General features: G+C 59.9%; 7 protein-coding genes across 7 annotated transcripts; 4 read left to right on the top strand and 3 right to left on the bottom strand.

Annotated features, from left to right (window-relative positions):
• Window positions 1-1,958: 1,958 nt before the first annotated feature.
• On the bottom strand, window positions 1,959-3,624 carry SPRG_11863 (hypothetical protein; the record flags this gene model as incomplete). The annotated part of the gene is made up of 2 exons (XM_012350915.1): window positions 1,959-2,384; window positions 2,521-3,624. 2 exons carry the CDS (start codon window positions 3,622-3,624, stop codon window positions 1,959-1,961), a joined length of 1,530 nt encoding a protein of 509 aa, XP_012206305.1.
• Window positions 3,625-4,448: 824 nt separating this feature from the next.
• On the bottom strand, window positions 4,449-6,446 carry SPRG_11862 (hypothetical protein; the record flags this gene model as incomplete). The annotated part of the gene is made up of 2 exons (XM_012350914.1): window positions 4,449-5,977; window positions 6,016-6,446. The coding sequence occupies 2 exons, from the start codon at window positions 6,444-6,446 to the stop codon at window positions 4,516-4,518; spliced, it is 1,893 nt and encodes a 630-aa protein (XP_012206304.1). The 3' UTR covers window positions 4,449-4,515.
• A 1,892-nt stretch (window positions 6,447-8,338) lies between these two features.
• SPRG_11861 (hypothetical protein) lies at window positions 8,339-10,339 on the top strand (the record flags this gene model as incomplete). Its single annotated transcript, XM_012350913.1, has 1 exon — window positions 8,339-10,339. One exon carries the CDS (start codon window positions 8,339-8,341, stop codon window positions 10,304-10,306), a length of 1,968 nt encoding a protein of 655 aa, XP_012206303.1. The 3' UTR covers window positions 10,307-10,339.
• Window positions 10,340-11,115: 776 nt separating this feature from the next.
• Window positions 11,116-11,701, top strand: SPRG_11860 (hypothetical protein). The gene has a single exon (XM_012350912.1). It carries the CDS (start codon window positions 11,148-11,150, stop codon window positions 11,649-11,651), a length of 504 nt encoding a protein of 167 aa, XP_012206302.1. The 5' UTR covers window positions 11,116-11,147; the 3' UTR covers window positions 11,652-11,701.
• A 210-nt stretch (window positions 11,702-11,911) lies between these two features.
• SPRG_11859 (TKL protein kinase) lies at window positions 11,912-13,966 on the top strand (the record flags this gene model as incomplete). Its single annotated transcript, XM_012350911.1, has 10 exons — window positions 11,912-12,225; window positions 12,275-12,445; window positions 12,492-12,642; window positions 12,686-12,866; window positions 12,912-13,030; window positions 13,075-13,199; window positions 13,248-13,304; window positions 13,348-13,439; window positions 13,481-13,656; window positions 13,709-13,966. The coding sequence occupies 10 exons, from the start codon at window positions 11,912-11,914 to the stop codon at window positions 13,925-13,927; spliced, it is 1,605 nt and encodes a 534-aa protein (XP_012206301.1). The 3' UTR covers window positions 13,928-13,966.
• A 1-nt stretch (window position 13,967) lies between these two features.
• Window positions 13,968-15,089, bottom strand: SPRG_11858 (hypothetical protein; the record flags this gene model as incomplete). The annotated part of the gene is made up of 5 exons (XM_012350910.1): window positions 13,968-13,976; window positions 14,036-14,244; window positions 14,294-14,608; window positions 14,724-14,849; window positions 14,894-15,089. 5 exons carry the CDS (start codon window positions 15,087-15,089, stop codon window positions 13,968-13,970), a joined length of 855 nt encoding a protein of 284 aa, XP_012206300.1.
• A 688-nt stretch (window positions 15,090-15,777) lies between these two features.
• On the top strand, window positions 15,778-16,993 carry SPRG_11857 (hypothetical protein; the record flags this gene model as incomplete). The annotated part of the gene is made up of 6 exons (XM_012350909.1): window positions 15,778-15,825; window positions 15,873-15,992; window positions 16,048-16,545; window positions 16,597-16,755; window positions 16,830-16,863; window positions 16,917-16,993. 6 exons carry the CDS (start codon window positions 15,778-15,780, stop codon window positions 16,991-16,993), a joined length of 936 nt encoding a protein of 311 aa, XP_012206299.1.
• Between the last annotated feature and the right edge of the window lie 144 nt (window positions 16,994-17,137).

Below are 17,137 nucleotides of genomic sequence, written 5' to 3'. Positions count from 1 at the left end.
AACACCGGCGACGCCTGCTTGACGTATGTTGGGGCTTCGTACGCAACGACGACGCCGGCGCCACTGAGCCAGTCGGCGCGCACGTTGGTAGCGGACTCGCCACCCTTGAAGACGACGGCGTCCTTGCCGTCGAGCGACGTGATGGTGAGCTTGCCGTTGGCCGGCACGTTGATTGACTTGAAGTGAGGCGCTGCGAACGTCGCGCCGGTGCGCTGGACGATCTGGCTGAACGCCGCCTCGCCATGTGACACCACGTGCAAAGGCGTCTTGACCGCGATCTCGATCGATGCCTGGTTGCCGCACTGGGCCGCAGCAACGACGGACGCAAGTAGCGTCAATAGCTTGGTGACGTCGAGCATTGTTGTCGTTGAGTAGAAAGGGGCAAAAGAAAAAATGAGTGAACGGCGCGAGATCGCGCTGCAAGCTCCATTGTGGGTGCCAACTCAGATCCGATGCGGTCCTTTCCCAGTCGCGTGTCAGATTCGATTTACCCAGTGTATTGTATGAAGAGGAGCTTGTGTCCCGTGCCAAGCAACGAGAACTTGGGTGTTTACCGTTTACCCGTGCATTGACCATGTGCATTGACGGTGGCTGTACCCATTCCAGCGATGGAATGTACTCAGAACGGCAACATGTGTGTGCCAACTCGTGCGCTCCTGAGCCGCTCATGTAATCAGCTGTTGGACCTGAGGCAGTCCATGTTTGTTGTTGTTGACGTGGGTCGTCTATTAAATAGACAAAACTTTTCTAAATAGAATTGTCGGACTTTCTTCGTTGTGTGCACTCGGTTGAGGAACATGATCTAGGCAGGCGGAGGCAGGAGCGCGATCCCCAGTACAAGGTGCTGGCGCGGCCACTCGTGTTGGGCGAGGAGCCGAAGAAGCCGACGAAGAGCAGGCTGCTCGGGGTCTTGAACGAGGCTGTGGTGCAAATGCAGTTGAGCGACACGCGCCGCCTTGACGGCAATCGTCGATGTAGTGGTAGGTCGGCGCGAAAGACGCGATCGTTCCGGACTCGCCAGACGTTGCACCAGACGCAGGCGCGGAGCACGGGCCGGAGGTATCGGAACGCGACTTGGTGCATGTTGGACGCCGTCTTGGGCGTCAAGTAGAGGTAGCCCGAGAGCGTTCTCGGCAAGGTCACGCCCAATGGGGCTGTGGCCGCGTGAAGCGTGCTCCACACGTCCTTGATGAAGTCGCAGTCTACGAGGAAGTGGCGGTACGTCTCGTGCTCGGGGCAGAAGAGGCACGCTTGGTTGGCCCTGTCGAGCCAGTGCAAATGGGTGCGGAACTTGACCGCGTGGAGCATCGCTTGGTAGACGAAGTCGGCGTACTTGGGTAAGATGGCGTCGGGTAGTCGAAGCTAGGCTGCGGAGGCTACGGCAGCAGGCGTCTCGTAGAAGTCGTCGTCGACGCCCAGGTGGCGAGTCGGAAGCTGCAAGCGTGTCCTTGGCGGGGCGCGTCGGCGGGGCGCGTCGGCGGGGCGCGTCGGCGGGCGTGCAGTCCATGTTTGTCGTTATTAGTGATTGATTTTCTGAGTACGTACAGTCGTGCACGCCTATCCGGTCAACTATCTAGACAGGACGGAGGAGAGTTGTTAAGATATTTTCACGCGTCCCGACACGACCAACCTGACGTTGGCTTCTTGTCCAAACAATATGTTTTAGGCAGTGAAGTTGGCTGCGTTGATTGGTGGCGCTTGCTGTGTGATGCGCTTGAGCTCGTCGTGATCACTTGATCACTTTACTCATTTACACGGTATACAGCTGCAGCCCACTTTCGGGTCCACTCTGTCGTGCGTGCGTCAAGTCTGAGAACACTGGTAAGGTGATCTAGTGTTCCAGACGCTGGCGACATCTGATACGAAACGCACGAGCTCGTACAGACTATGCGACATGCAATCCACAATCCCTTGCATTTGCCAGAAGAAAACAGTGGACTCTAATACATTATTGATATTTACGGCTCCAGCGACACAACATCAAATCGTTGGTTGTCGTTGTGGTCGAAGCACGCCCACACCTGCGCTACATGGTTCTCGTTGGTGGGGTCGACGTCCAAGCACAGATTGTCGTGCGTCGCGTGCTTGATCTTTCCATTTGCGATCATCCACTTTTGGTTGTCGTTGGTCGCTGCACAAGGGTACGTGTGGAGACGATACTGCCCGTGGCGGTGGTCGCGGTATGCGTCCAAACACTGCTGGTTCTTGATCGACTTGATCGACTGCGTCGCTGCGTCCACCTCGAAGAGCTCGTTCAAGTTGCCTCGCCACACGTCCGCAAAGAGGCCAGAGTTCCACTCGGAGAGGTACTTGCCACGCTTGGTGCGAATCTGCACGACCCTGGCGGGGCGGTTAGGGCTGGGGCTAGGGCAAGGGGGTCGGCTCTGGCGTCATCGGGGTTTCGGTCGTCGGCGAGGGTGTCGTCGGTGCCTCGGTCGTCAGTGTCGGTGTCGATGAAGTCGGCGTTGACGGCGTCGGCGACGGGAGGTCCCCGACGATCGCATCGACCGGGAGCGATACGTTGTTGGCCCGCAAGAAGGCCAGAACATTGTCGATGCGAACGCCGCCGTTGGTGTGCCGCGTGCACCCGTCGTCGCTGCCACAATTGTGGATCGCGACGACCGCGTTGTCGAGCGTGCTCAGAATCGGAGATCCGGACGAGCCGCCTTGGGTGTCGAGGCGGTGGCCGACAAAGTCTTCGTCCAGCACGTCGGCATAGTCGCACGACTGCTCTGTCAGCGACGTGATCGTGCCGGGTGCGTCGTCGTCGGTGCGAATCGCTAGGCGCTGCGGCCGCCCGGACGCGTGCTGCGGAATGTACACGGTCTCGTCGAGGACCGGCCCGGACGCGCGGAGCTGCAAGTGGCCATAGGGCGCGAGGTCCACCGTCGTGTTGAGCTGCACAAGTGCAAAGTCGTGGCGCTTGCTCGATGCGAGCAAGTGGACGCTCGACGCCACCTTGACGCCGTCGCACTGCAGCGCACGGTCGTTGCGCGCATCGTCGCAGCTCGGGCAGACCGCGCCAAACTCGACTTGGACGTTCGCCGCCTTGGCCGCGTCTGGAATGCAGTGCCAATTGGTCATCATATGACCCTCGGAGCCCACGAGCCAGCCCGTGCAGAAGAAGCGGCCGCCAATGACGAGGCGCGCGACGGCCTTGCTGGCTTTGAACTTGGTGCTTTCCGACTCGGCGTAGCACGTCGACGGCTTCGAGTTGTCTTTACCGCACACCGATTCGAGCTTGGAGGCGGGCTTGCCAGTGATAAAGTGGTCGATCTCAAACACGGAGGTGGCCGCCGTTTCGTACATGGGTGCGGTGTACGTGAGGCGGACGCGGTCCGTTGCGAGGGTCGCCGAGAAGAGATCCGTGTGGCGGCCTTCATACGACACTTCTTTGGCGCCGTCGACCGACGCGATCGTGATACTCGCACCGGCCGGAAGGTCCATCGATGCAAAATGCACCGAAATGAAAGACGCGCCGGTGCGTTCGATGAGCTGCGAGAACGGGGCCGACCCGTTGCCGTAGATATGCAGCGGGTACTCGAGGCCGAGGTTCAATGGGTCCACCGCTGCAGCGGTGGCGAGGCACAGCGCGAGTAGCGAGGCAGCCAATGTAGGCGCCATGACGGAGAAATGAAAATGAACGATTTAGAGGTCTAGTTACGTGGCGTGTCGCAGTAAATTCGAAAGTCATTACAGAGGGTGGCGAGCGAGACCGGCATAAACGCGTCTGTTTTCCGCGACCTTGACATGCGTGGTGCTAATATGAGCCGACGAGCTTTTCGAAACTGCACAGAGTACGACAAGACGAGGATGGCCAACCCACGTGGCGTGGAAACCAGCGTGAAATACGGTCCGACCCATGCAAGTCCGAGGTTCTAGCCGCTGGCTAAGCGGCCCTTCTCACCAGCGTACCGTACGACTGCAGGCGCCACGAGCCTTTGCCTCGGTTGCACTTCACCACCGAATAATCTTACGGTCTTGAAGGCTCCGAGCCTGCCTTGCGTGTGCAAAGGAGCACGTATGGGCATACATTGGCGCAGGATTTCTTGTCGTGGTGCGCCAAGTGCAGTGCAGTGTGCCTCGATGCGGTGCCCAGCAGCAAGCAGCTCGTCGAAGCGCGCTTGTTCTGACGCATATTTTCACAGTAGTCGCGTTTTATTGGTCAAATTGATTTTATTTTAACCAATCCGATACGATCCATCGTCGGCGTGGCCGATGGCAGGTCAATCGGTTCGGCCAAATCGCTTTGAAATCGACATTGCTCGCGCGCAGCATGGGGATGGAAGATACTTTGGCAAGTCCATCGCGCTACACCATGTTGCTGCGCGAGGCGTGTGGCCCGAGAAATGGATGCCCCAACTATTGGTGGCAAACGCCATATCTAATCACATTTAACACGTTTACCACAAATAAGGCGACTGCCGTCGCGCCAGCTCCGAATGCGAGATTTTCATTCATTCATATCGTCATCTACTAGTATGTACATCAAGGGGCTCGTACGACGATCCAGGCTTAGAAGACGAGCACGTCAAACTTCTGGTTGTCGTTGTTGTGGCCGCAGTCCCAGACTTGAACGCGGTGGTTGGCGTCGTTCGGGTCCACGTCCAAGCACAAGTTGGCGTGCGTCGCGTGCTTGATCTGGCCGTTGGCGATGATCCACTTTTGGTTGGCGTTGCCCGTCGAGCACGCGTACGTGTGGAGGTGGCCGACGCCATTGCTGTCCTTGTACGCGTCCCAGCACTGCCCGTTGTTGCTCACGCTCTTGATCCACTGGTTGGCGCTGTCGAGCTCAAAGAGCTCGTTCGCGTTGTTGCGCCCGACGTCGGCGTACAAGCCACCGTTCCACTCGGAGATGTACTTGCCGCGCTTGGTGCGGATCTGCACGTAGCTGCGCACGTTCTTGTCCTTGCAGCTCGTCGAGAAGCGCTGGCGAATGTCGTTGGAGTCGCACGCCGCGAGCGCCACGTCATTCTTGCCCGCGATCGACGTCAAGCACACGTTGTGGGTCTTGTGCACGATCTGGTTGTTGGCGACGATCCACTTTTGGTTGCCGTTGGTCGCGTCGCACGCCCACGTGTGCAGCTTGAAGCCTGCGTCCGCCGCATACGCGTCGAGGCACTCACCGTTGCTCTGCACCGCGAGCGTGCCAGCCGCTTGGTCGTAGACGAACTGTTCGTTCTTGTTGCCCTTGGGCGTGTCCTGGTACAGACCCCGGTAGTACTCGGAGAGCACGCGGTTCGAGATCGAGCAGAACGAGATCGTGTTGGCCGGCGCCGGCGACTGGGTCGTCGGTGCAGACGTCGGCGCGTACGTCGGCGCGTCGCTGGTCGCGTCCTTGGGCAGCGGAATGTTCTTGGACTTGAGAAAGTCGACGATACGGTTCATCTTGATTCCGCCGTTGTTGCAGCCGCCGCAGTTGTGGAGTGCGACGACGGTGTTTTCCTTGGTACTGAGCATCGGCGAGCCAGACGATCCGCCTTGCGTGTCGAGCTGGTGACCGACATAGTCCTTCTCGGGGATGTCGTTGTAGCAACTCCCGCTGCTCAAGTCGGTGATCTTGCCGGCCGCGCCGTTGTCGTCCACAAGCGCCATATGCTGCGGGTGGCCGTTCGGGTGCTGCGGGATGTAGATCTCTTCGTTGAGGATCGGGCCGGACGGGCGTACCTTGAGGTAGCCGTACTGCTTGAGGTTCGCGCCGTCCTTGAGATTGAGTTTGACGAGCGCAAAGTCGGTCTTCTTGTCCGAGACGATAAACTCGACGTCGGTGGCGACGATGTCACCCTTGCAGCCGCGCTGCACGGTGTTGTTCGCGTCGTCGCACGTCGCGCACTTGGCGGCAAACTCGACCTGGACGTTCTTGGCCTTGACCGCGTCTTGAATGCAGTGCCAGTTGGTCATCATGTGACCCTCCGAGCCAATGAGCCAGCCCGTGCAGAGCGACCGGCCGTTGATGAGGAGGCGCGCGACGGCCTTGCTCGTATCAAACTTGGTTTTTCACTCTCCGCATAGCACTGCGACGGCTTGGAGTTGTCGGTGCCGCAGATGGACTCGAGGAGGTTCTTGGAGCCGCCCGTGCCAGAGATGAACTTGTCGACGACAAAGATGCTGCCGCTCGAGGCTTTTTCGTACGACGGCGCCGAGTACGTGAGGACGACGCGGTCCGCATCGATCGTCGTCGTGAAGAGGTTGTCGTGCTTGCCGTTGTACGACACCTTCTTGCTGCCGTCGAGGGACGTGATCGTGATCGACGCGCCGTCCGGGAGGTTCATCGAGGAGAAGTGGACCGAGATGTACGTGGCGCCCGACCTCTCGATGATCTGGCTCACGGGCTTGGAGCCGTCGGCGCTGAGCGCGAGCGCATTGTCGGCGCCAATGTCAAGCGGGACAGGCGACGCCATGGCAGCGACAAGGAGCGCGCACGTGAGTTTCGCCAATCGCATCATACTGCTGCTGCTGCTGAGGTGCTGCTGCTTGGCGTGTACCAACGGAAAAGGTAAAGTGAGCGACGGAAAGGACGCGCTGCGGGACACGCGCAATGGGCGAGAGCGTTACTGCCTTTGCAACATGTGTTTTTGTACACTTGGTGGCACTGGCGCTTTCTGAGTTGCTGGAGTCGGGCCAGATGGGCCGCCGTCTTGCCAGGACGAGCGCGGTGTGGCAGAGGAAGACAATGCGACCGACGACGACGATCGGTGCTGGTGTCCCCGCGGCCGGACGTTGTAGGATTGAATCGAGTGGGTCGAAAAGGCATCCTGGATACCTCTCAGAGTATGTACCATTACCATGTGGGTGCGCAGAACGCTTATGCAGCGCGTGCAACCAGATCGAACGTCGCCGGCTCTTGGCCAGATTGCCACCAGATTCACATGGACGCAGTTTCTCCTCGCATGCAAGTCTCCGATCGTATATTTGTTGAAGTACATTCAAGACGCCTTGAGGTGCTGCAAGGAGGTAATAAGAGCTCGCGCGTAGAGCGTAGCAGAACATGGCCGCGCGTCTGATGACCACCGTCGCTTCCGTGTCGGACGTTGCGACAACGGACTTGCTCGGACGCAGATGCGTCGTCTTCGTGGATACCAGTCCTCAATCAGGTTTCCAGACTGCACTGCGTCGCATGGCGGGATCACCAAAATCACCCAGACAGCCTGACAGACAACACAGACAACACTGACAACCTCCAAGCGGCTCGAATCAGCCTTCCGGCTCCCTCCACGTGAGGCACTGGAAGCTGCTGCGAACCATGTTGAAGCAAGATACATCGCTGGCTAGCCTGGCCACGCCCGACGTTGTTGGCGCTTCCAACGACGTCTGCTGCACGATTACTCGCTACGTAGTAAATAGTACAGGCGCGATGGAAGAGACGCCAAGGACCCTTGGAGAGGCCAAGGTTGTCCCAAAGTCCAACACTCGTCCTGGCGACGATCAGCAGGCGGCCAACCAACACCAATAATCACTCCGACACCACTGCTCCCTATCTTACATATCAGAGTCATCCTCGGCTGGAGACATCGGAGGCGGCGCGCGCTCGACGTGTCGGGCAAATATAAAATTCCAGCAGATTTTTTTCAATATATATTTCTAGCGAATGCTCTCTAGGATCGATTCCTCGCAAAGCGTGCGACGTGCGTCCTCGTGATTCCTCGTGAGCCTCGGTGTCGCTGGCCAAGGAGTATTATAGTCGCTGGAACTCCAGTGACTCCGACAGCGGTTGCGCAAGCGGTGATACCTCTGTCGGCGGCGTCGATGTCCAAGTCCGATTGTGCGGCGACAACGAAGCATGCTGCTGAAGCAACCTGCGTGATACCACGCCTTGACAAGCGACATCAAGGCCGACGAGGACGCACGCCACATGCGAGGAATCAGTCTTCGAATGAACTCCGCTAGACCATAAATCGGCTACCTGGTAGTACGCAATTGTCACTCCGACGCGTCACCAAAAGTAGCTCGTTGCGGCGACTCTGCCAGGCCATGCGCCGTCAGCTCCTGGTCAGCTCCTGCGTCGGTGGGTGCCTCGTTCGCAGCTGTCGTCGGTGCTCTGACGTTGGCCTTTCTCTCGAGCAGCACGTGACTCACGTGCTTCTTGAGAGCGTAGTAATGGCCGTACCACGGACCCCACTGCTGGCATGCCACTGCGATGCTTGGGGAGAAGCCGAGCGCGACAATGATACTCGGTGGTCGAGGATGGCCGCCCAGATCGAGCGACTTTTGATCCCTGCATCAGTGTGGGCTGAGAACGAACGGCTGCGCGTCAGAGCCCCGGCGGCTACCGCATTTCTTGCATTTTGAATTTTGGATTTCGCGCACGTCTTGCAGTCGCTCCTCGTACTAGTACACTATGACACCGCTGCTTCAAGTGCTTCCAAGTCTTCTCTTCGCCGCCGTCTCGGCGCAGACGGCGCTGCGGTTTAGCACGCCCGTGCCCATCTCGCTCACGCTCAACGGCAGCGGCCCCGTGACGCAGGTGCTCTCGAGCGACCGCGCCACGTCGCTCTCGGTGCACATTGCGTCGATGCACCTCCCGCCCGGCGCGACGCTGACCATCGGCACGGAGGATGGCCGCGACAAGGTCGTGTACTCGGGCGACCTCCGCGACGTCTACTCGGCGGTCTTTACGCAGCCGCGGATCCTTCTCAACTACTCGTCACCAACGTACTCTATGAACAGCAGCAGTGCGCCGATCGTGACCATTGACACGTATTTTGTGGGCGGCGCTGGCGGTGGCACCGAGTCCATCTGCACGTCGACGGGCGATGCGTCCAAGCCAGCCGCGTGCTACGCCAGCGACGTGGCCAAGACCAAGGCGTCCAAGGCCGTTGCGCGGCTGCGCATGGGCGGCTCGGGCCTCTGCACGGGCTGGCTCTTTGGCGCGGACGGCTACCTGCTCACCAACAACCACTGCATTGGCACGGCGGCGGTTGCGGCGACAACGTCAATCGAGCTCGGTGCGGCCTGCGCGACCTGCAACAACCCGAGCAACAACGTGCAGCTGGCGTGCAAGGGCACGGTCGTCGCGTCAAGCGTCGAGTTGATCGCGACAAGCGTCGAGTTGGACTTTTCGCTCGTCAAGCTCAACCTCCTCCTGGACATGGACCTCTCGAGCTACGGGTACCTCCAAGCACGCGATAGCACAGCCGTGCTCAACGAGCCCATTTGGCTCGTGGGGCATCCCGGCGGCAAGCCAACGCGCATGGCGACCGTGGTCGAAGGCAATGCGACGGGCTCGATCGTGTCGCTGAACGTCGCCAACAGCTGCCAGAGCAACGAAGTCGGGTACCTCCTCGACACGCAAGGCGGCTCGTCGGGGTCGCCCGTCCTGAGCACCAAAGACAACAGCGTTATAGCGCTGCACAACTGCGGCGGCTGCGACGCCAGCACACTATCCAACGCCGGCATCCCGATCACAAGCATCCTCGCGCATCTGCGAGCGAATGGCGTCGCGCTGCCGCCGAATGCCATCATGGCAACGCCAACGCCGACACCGACGCCGACGACTACACCGACACCGACACCGACGACTACACCGACACCGACACCGACATCGACACCGATTCGACTTTGCACCATCTCGAACCGCGCGGTCTTCGAGTACTACTCGGGCGTCTACTATGGGTCGCCAAGCTTTAGCGCGAACGAGCAGTTCGAGTACGACGAATCGACCGGCGCGGTCCGCGTCGCCAGCAACGGCCAGTGCTTGGACGCATGGAGCAGTGACGGCGGCGCGTCCTACCACCTCCACACGTACGCCTGTGACGCATCCAACGCCAACCAGCGCTGGACGATCGCCAACGGCCAAGTCCAGCACCGCACCCACGGCATCTGCCTCACGACGGTTGCAGGTGCCAGCGCGATCGGGGTCGCTCGCTGCGACGCCAGCGCCGTGCGGCAGTGGATCTCGCCCACCAACTGCCGCACTTCGTCGACCGTCCGCAGCTTTGTGCAGCTCGTGACCTCCCGGCAGCGCGTCGTCTCCGAGTGGTACACGTCGGTGCTCGCCAAAGCGCCAGCAGGCGGCTGGACCGAGCTCTGGGAGCAAGTCGCGGGCGGCGGCCTCCGGTCGTTCAGCAACGGGCAGTGTCTCGACGCGTACTTGGTTGGTGGCAGTAGCTACACGCTCCACACGTACGCCTGCGACGCGTCCAACGGCAACCAAAAGTGGAGCGTCGGGAACGGGCTAGTCAAGCATGCGACGCACCCAAACCTGTGCTTGGACATCGACCCGACGGATCCGAACATGGCGGCGCAGACCTGGACGTGCTACGCCAACGCGGTCAACCAGCGCGTGGACGTCGTCGCCTTCGAGTAGACAATACGTCGTAACAGGATACGATTTTATGCATCCATGGAGTAGTACGTCCATGCTAGCAGCGGTGGCGTGCCCATCGCCGCGTAGCAGCATGGCGTCGTGTATGATGCGAGGGAGGGCCTATCGCCATCATCCGACCAAGCCATCCCCAGGGCGCATGGCGTCGCGACGCGTGGCAGGCTGTGCGTAATGGCCCTGCGTTCGATCACAAAGTCGCCCATCCCGTTGCTGCGCTCCGTACCTAATCCGCTCCTCTCGCGATCGCCCGTCGCCGACCTCCGCAAGCCGCCGTCAACCTCGCGCGTCCAGCGCCACCGTCCTCCATCTTCCCATCGAACTCGCGCTTCCTCCATCGTCAACCTTCCTCGGCAACCGCCATCGTCGAGGCCGCCCGTCGTCTTCTTGGACGTTGCAGATATCTCCGCCTATCCGGATGCTTGCCCTCTCCATACAAACACCGAGTGCCACGTAACCTCCGCATCCGTTATCCGGTTTTAACGGCTCCACGTCACGAGATCGCCATTCCGCGCCCAAGTTGCATATTTTCTCACTTGGTATTTGTATGCTGTATACCCACATGTAGTGCAAAATATGCATTTTAAGAATGCACATGGGCCGGCCAAGGTTGTCCCTAAACCCATGGCGGTCGTCCCCTATCTCGGCCATTGTAATGCATATTGTATATGTATTTAAAGTATAGAATGGTATTGTGCATATTAAATATAAGTACAAAATATGCAATTGCACCGCGCACCTGTCTGAAACCAACGGAGCGCGGCCAAGGCCAATAAGCAAATAAGCGGCAGCTCATTCCGCATTTGCCAGCATCTCGAGCAGCAGCATGTCCCTTGACTACGCCCAAGTCCAGAACGACCCGGTGCCCGTGGTCCGCGCCAGCCATGAGCCCAACCTGGCCTTCGTCATCCACCGCAACAAGAACAAGAACGTGGTCTCGTACGCGGCCAACCTGCTCGCCGACGGCTCGATCAACGCGGCCGACCCGCTCAAGGTCGACTGGATCATGTTTGAGAACGCGGGCGTGCCCCGCGAGGGCCTCAACATGGTCGAGCGCAACACGGCGTACGGCGTCAACGTGTCGCCCATGGAGGGCAAGCCCGGCCACTACAAGGTCGTGCTCGCGTCGCTGCCGGACAAGGTCATTGACTTCCACCTCGTCGATGGCAAGCCCGTCGCGCTCATGACGATCAACGGCAAGGACGGCAGCCGCATTGACCGCGTCTTTGTGACCTCGACGACCTCGTGGGGCATGCCCAAGGTCCAGCACATTGAGATCTTTGGCACGGACCCCTCGGGCGCCGCGATCGTCGAGAAGAAGATCCCGTAAGCTAGCTAGCGCATTCCTCTCTCCTTGAATGCACCTTGTAATATCCTGTACTACCAGCCATCGCGGACCGCATCGAGCGGCCGCGATGGCCCATCCTGGCTGCCGTCCTTGGCCGTCGTCGCCGTTATCATGGCCCGTCGCGCTTCAGCATGTGACCGTTCCGCGACGCAGGAAGAAGTCGGAGCCGTTAGAAACATGTCGTGTCCTTTGCTGCTATTCTTGGCCCAAAGCTCAGCTCTGGAACCGTCATCGTCTTGGGCATGGCGGTCGAGTACGTCTTCTCGGCCGAGCACTGCGCCGACTCGACGTGCATCGTGCTCGATGTCTACCTCGTCGTGGCGCTACTCTTGCTCCTTCTCGTGGTGCCAACGGCGCGCTGCGTCCTGCTGCGCACGCGGCAGCGCCGCCTCATGCGCAAGATCCAAGCAAAAAACATGGTGTCGATCTCCGAGACGATGATCCGCAAGGACATTGACAGCGCGCAGATCCAGAGCAAGAAGAACCTCGAGAAGCATGGCATCGCCTTCCTCGCCGCGCGCAATGGGCTCTCGTCCTTTCTCGGGAAGCACTCGCGGTACGCGCCTCTCATCCACCGTCGCCCATATACGTATATGCACTGCTAGGGTCCAGCACCTCCAGAAGATTGTCACCAACAAGCTCAAGACGCACCACGACACTTCCGACCTCTTCCTCAAGCCGACGTACGAAGAGAACGCGATCTTGGCCGTCGCGCCCAACTCGATCCGCGTCCAGCAAGAGCAAGATAAGGTCCACAAGCTGCTCACGATGCGCCGGTACAAGTCGTCTCCTGGAATGCTTGCCGTAGCCGAGGACGCGTAGGGCGAGTCTCACCTCCAACGTGAGCTTCAAGGTCGCCGACAACGTCTTCGCGTCTGTGTACGAGGTCAAGCTCGCCGAAGTGCGTCTTGTCAAGCGCGTGGCCACGGGGCCGCTCAGCGAAGTCTACGCGGGCGTGTGGCGCAACACGCGGGTGCGTCTCGTCGCATCTGCAACACCGCTCGAACGGTCTCTAGGTCGGCGTCAAGCTCCTCATGCCCCGCGAGACGTACCAGGAAGGCCTCGAGGAAGCAATCAAGAACTTCCGCCGCGAGATCTGGGTCATGAGTCGCATGAACCACCCGAACGTACTGCACTTGATTGGCGCGAGTCTCACGTCGAGCTGCTATGTGCTCATCATGGAGTACATGGCCAACGGTAGCATCGCTTCCCGACCTTTCCATATGACCGAGACGCGCATAGGCTCGCTGTACGAGTACTTAAGGGACCCCAACAACATTATCCCGATGCCATTGGTGCTCAATTGCACCTTGGACATCATCCACGGCATGTCCCACGTGCACGAACAAGGCGTGCTCCAAGTATGGACGTTCTTTGTCCACTCTAGTGTCTCATCGCCGTCTAGCGCGATCTCAAGACCAAGAACCTCCTCGTGTCCGACCACTTGGTCGTCAAGGTCGCCGACTTTGGCCTCTCGCGCTACAAAGACAAGATGTACGGCGAGTATACGTTTGTGGGCACGCCCTTCTGGTACTTTAAAGCTCGTTGCGACGACGTACAAGAAGACAATATTGCTAGGGCGGCCCCCGAAGTCATTCGTCACGACAACTATACCGAGAAGGCCGACATCTATAGGTACTCCACACGCGACGTAGCAACGATTTGGGATGGCCCGTAGCTTTGGCGTCGTGCTCTGGGAAATGATTGAGCGCAAGGATCCGTACCAAGGCATGAACCCGCTTCAAGTGCCGTTGCTCGTCTGCCAAGAAGGTGGCTTCCGTCGAATATGGTCGACTCAAACCAAGGGGTAGGGTTACGCCCGGCCGACCTCACGAATCCCGTGCCCGAGCTCTACAAGGAGCTTATGACAGCGTGCTGGGACGCCGACATGGACAAGCGCCCCGACTTTACCGAGATCCTTCGGTCCATGGAGCGCATTGCCGAGCTCTACCAGCGCAACCCAGGCCCCGAGGCCCCGGATGAAATTGTCTCGTTATTTGTCGCCGTCTTCGTGCCATATTGATGGATGTCATGCATAGAAACCCACCGAGCGCGAGGAGCGCTTGAGCGACCTCGAGGCGCACGTGATCCAGCGCCGTCGACGGGCGAGCGTCGTGGGCCGGCACGACTTTGAGTGTTCCCACGAAGCCATGGACCGCAAGATCCCCATCAAGCAAAGCCAGTCGCGAAGGAGTCCCAATTTTTTCCGACGGAGCCAGCAAATGGACCCAATGCGGCTCTCGGCCTGCAACAGATGATGATAAAGGATGTAGCATCGATGCGTGTTGAGGAGGCGGACTAGAGGTGCTTCGCACGTAGGCGTGCAGCGTGGCTTCGTCCTCGGAGAAATGCGTCGTGCCGTCGACGGTCGCATTGCCGCCGAGGAGCGCGGGGAGGTGGTCGGGGCCGAGCCACGCAGTGAGGCGGCGGACGTAGTCTTTCGGCGCCGGGCAAATGCGGATTTTCTGCTTGGTCACGTCGCTGATCAAGCGCTGGATGACGAGCCAAAACGTGTTGAACCACGGTGGCGTGTTGATGATGTAGATGGCGGCGCAGCGCTCGGGGTAGTGCTGGCCTGCGATAAAAGATGGATAACGATGGACGCAGAGGATCGAAGTGCGTACCAATCGTGCGCATTGTCCACGACACAAACGTACGAAAGTCGGCGTTCTTGCAGTCGCTCAAGGTCATGCCCTGGAAGTCGAGGATCTTGACCATCTGCCCCAACGTCGGCGTCGCCTTGTCGAACGGCCGCGTGTCGAGCCGCGCCCACTGGAACTCGGTGAGGAAGAGGTAGTGGGCCATGACGTCGGCAAACGCAATCTCGTGCTGCGCCTCGAGCGCCTCGAGCGCCTTGTTCAAGCCGCCCACGTGCTCGTAGACAACGAGGTTCTTGTTGTCGGTGCGCGTGCGAGCGCAGAAGAGTGCGACCAGTGCGCCTTGATGGCCGCAAAGTGCAGTCGCGGCGTGTGCAGGATGTGGTCGATCTGGTGCACGCTGCGCCACGTGAGCGTGCTCGCCCAGCGCTCGTCGGCGTTCTTGCTGCAGCCAAACGTAAAGCGGGTGGCACAAAGCCGTCCGTGATCATCGAGACGGGGCACCCGCCGCAACCATTCCAGTCGCTGCCAGGGTCCGCGACCGGCGGCGCCTCGATCGCCATGTCGACGGCGTTGACATCGACTAGAGACCAGATGAGAGAACACTGAGAAATGCATCGCGCGTACCGTCAAAGTCGATGCCTTGGAGCGCTGCCATGTCCTCGGGCGCGACCGCGGCCTCGTCCGCAGCGTACTGCGCGACGTTGCCAAAGGTCGAGGGCCGGTCATCGATGGCAGCGAGCGCGGGCAGCGGCTCCGCGGCAGGCTGCAGGTCCGCGGGCGCAGCGGTCGTCCGCCGGCCGAACCCTAGCTTCTTGAACATGGCCAGCTCGAAAATGCACGTCAATGCGACATCCGGTCGCTCGAATGGAATCTGTCCGGACGCGGTATCCGGATGCCGCCCACGTGGCAGCACGAGATGTGGTTCTTGCCTCCACAAAATGAGCCAGGGAAATCGCAGCACCTAGTGCAGACAACTGGAGGGTCCCATGAGAGACGACCACGCCGACGTAGAGAGCTCGAAGGTCCCACGCAGCATCGACGTCGATGCGTGAATCCAGCGCCCCACTGCCAACTGAGAACCCGAGTTGGGTGCAGGGTGGTCCGAGCACCGCCTTTCGTCCGGTACTGTCGCTAAACACGGTGAGCTCGCGGCCTCGTGGTCACTACCAAGGAAGGGCTTATGTCCTTGACACTGCGAACGCTCCCCAGACAACGATACTGTACTCTGTTGGGGGGCCACCAGAGCAATTTCCTCACCAGAGCAATTTCCTCAGTCCAGCAAATGGCCCCGCGACCGCTGTATCTCGCAGGATTATAGCTTCAAGACATAGCCCTGTACTATAATTGTTTATCCGATACCACTCCAACGCAGACACGAGTCCACAAGCAACCACTCATGCTTGACGGAGCCAGCTTGACGGAGCAGGGCATGCGCTGGCAAGTGGCGTGCGTTTAGTCACCTCAACCGGATCCGGATACTGCGTCTTGTCAACACTGCGCAAACCACGATGTTTGTCCAGCCGCGGCAAGGGATCGCCGACTTCAGCTGCTACGCGGTAGCCGCCGCGATGGCCTCGGTGGGCCTCATGACCAGCGTCTCTAGGTCGAGTTCTCGCCCTTCCACGAGCACTGGCTTGCGGTCGGGAGCGCGCAGTACTTTGGCATCATCGGCAACGGACAGCAGCTCGTGCTGGAGCTGCAGGCCAGCGGCGACCTCACGCCTGTACGCTCCCATACGCTGCGATGGCGAGGCTCATGGCGCGAGCCAATCTGACTAGATGCGCGCCTTTGATACGCAAGACGGCGTCTACGACGTGGCGTGGAGCGAGACGCATGCGTCGCAGCTCGTGAGCGCGTGTGCAAACGGCCACCTCAAGCTTTGGGACGTCACGACGACCGACGGGTTCCCGATCCAGACGTTCGCCGAGCATGCAATGGAAGCGAGTAGCGTCAACTGGAACATGGGCGACCGACAGCACTTTTGCTCCGGCAGCTGGGACTCGACCGTCAAGGTCTGGACGCCGACGCGACCCCACTCGATTGCGACGCTGCAAGGCCACACCGGCCCCGTCTACAACGCCGTGTGGTCGGTCCACGCCAACTCAATGATTGCCTCGTGCTCGGGCGACGGCGCGGTGCGGCTATGGGATCTCAACTCGGGTGCGTCCGTGTGCCGCATCGCCGCCCACGCCCAAGAGGTCCTCGCCTTGGACTGGAGCAAGTACGACCCGAACCAACTCGTGACAGGGTCGGTCGACGGAAGTCTCAAGATCTGGGTACTACGTCCATGAAGCATCGGCCGCATTGACGTCCCGCTGCAATGCTAGGACATTCGCAACCCCGAGATGGAGGTCCGCGTTCTGCGCGGCCACCAGTACGCGGTGCGCAAGGTCAAGTTCTCGCCGCATGCGCCCGACGTTGTCGCGTCGGCGTCCTACGACATGTCGGTGCGGCTCTGGGACACCAAGGCGCTGCATCCCCAGACGGTATATACCTGCATTGATGCCGCATTCCAGAGGCCGTGACGAGAATGCGTGTAGCAAACGGCGACGCACCACAGCGAGTTTGCATCGACTTTAGCCTTTTTGTCCCTGGTACGCGGATACGATGGATAGTGTGGGATAATATACTATCCACGACTGGATAGGTTTGTTGGCGTCATGCTCGTGGGACCGACGCATTGTCATGTGGAACACGCATGGCGGTCCACCGCGCTTCCGCTAAGGCGCATCAATATATAGAGCCTCGTGGTCGGCGTCAAAACGATTCATGCAGTCGCCAGCCGTGTGCACCCAAGCCTCATACGAATTCATATAGAATGTAGCTACCACAAACAGTCTCCAGAGGCTGGAGTACAGATCCGTGTGC

This window comes from Saprolegnia parasitica (genome assembly GCF_000151545.1).
Source record: "Saprolegnia parasitica CBS 223.65 unplaced genomic scaffold supercont2.71, whole genome shotgun sequence".
Classification (NCBI taxonomy): domain Eukaryota; phylum Oomycota; class Saprolegniomycetes; order Saprolegniales; family Saprolegniaceae; genus Saprolegnia; species Saprolegnia parasitica.
Note: the sequence above shows the minus strand (reverse complement) of the source record. Positions and strands in the feature narration are given on the sequence as shown.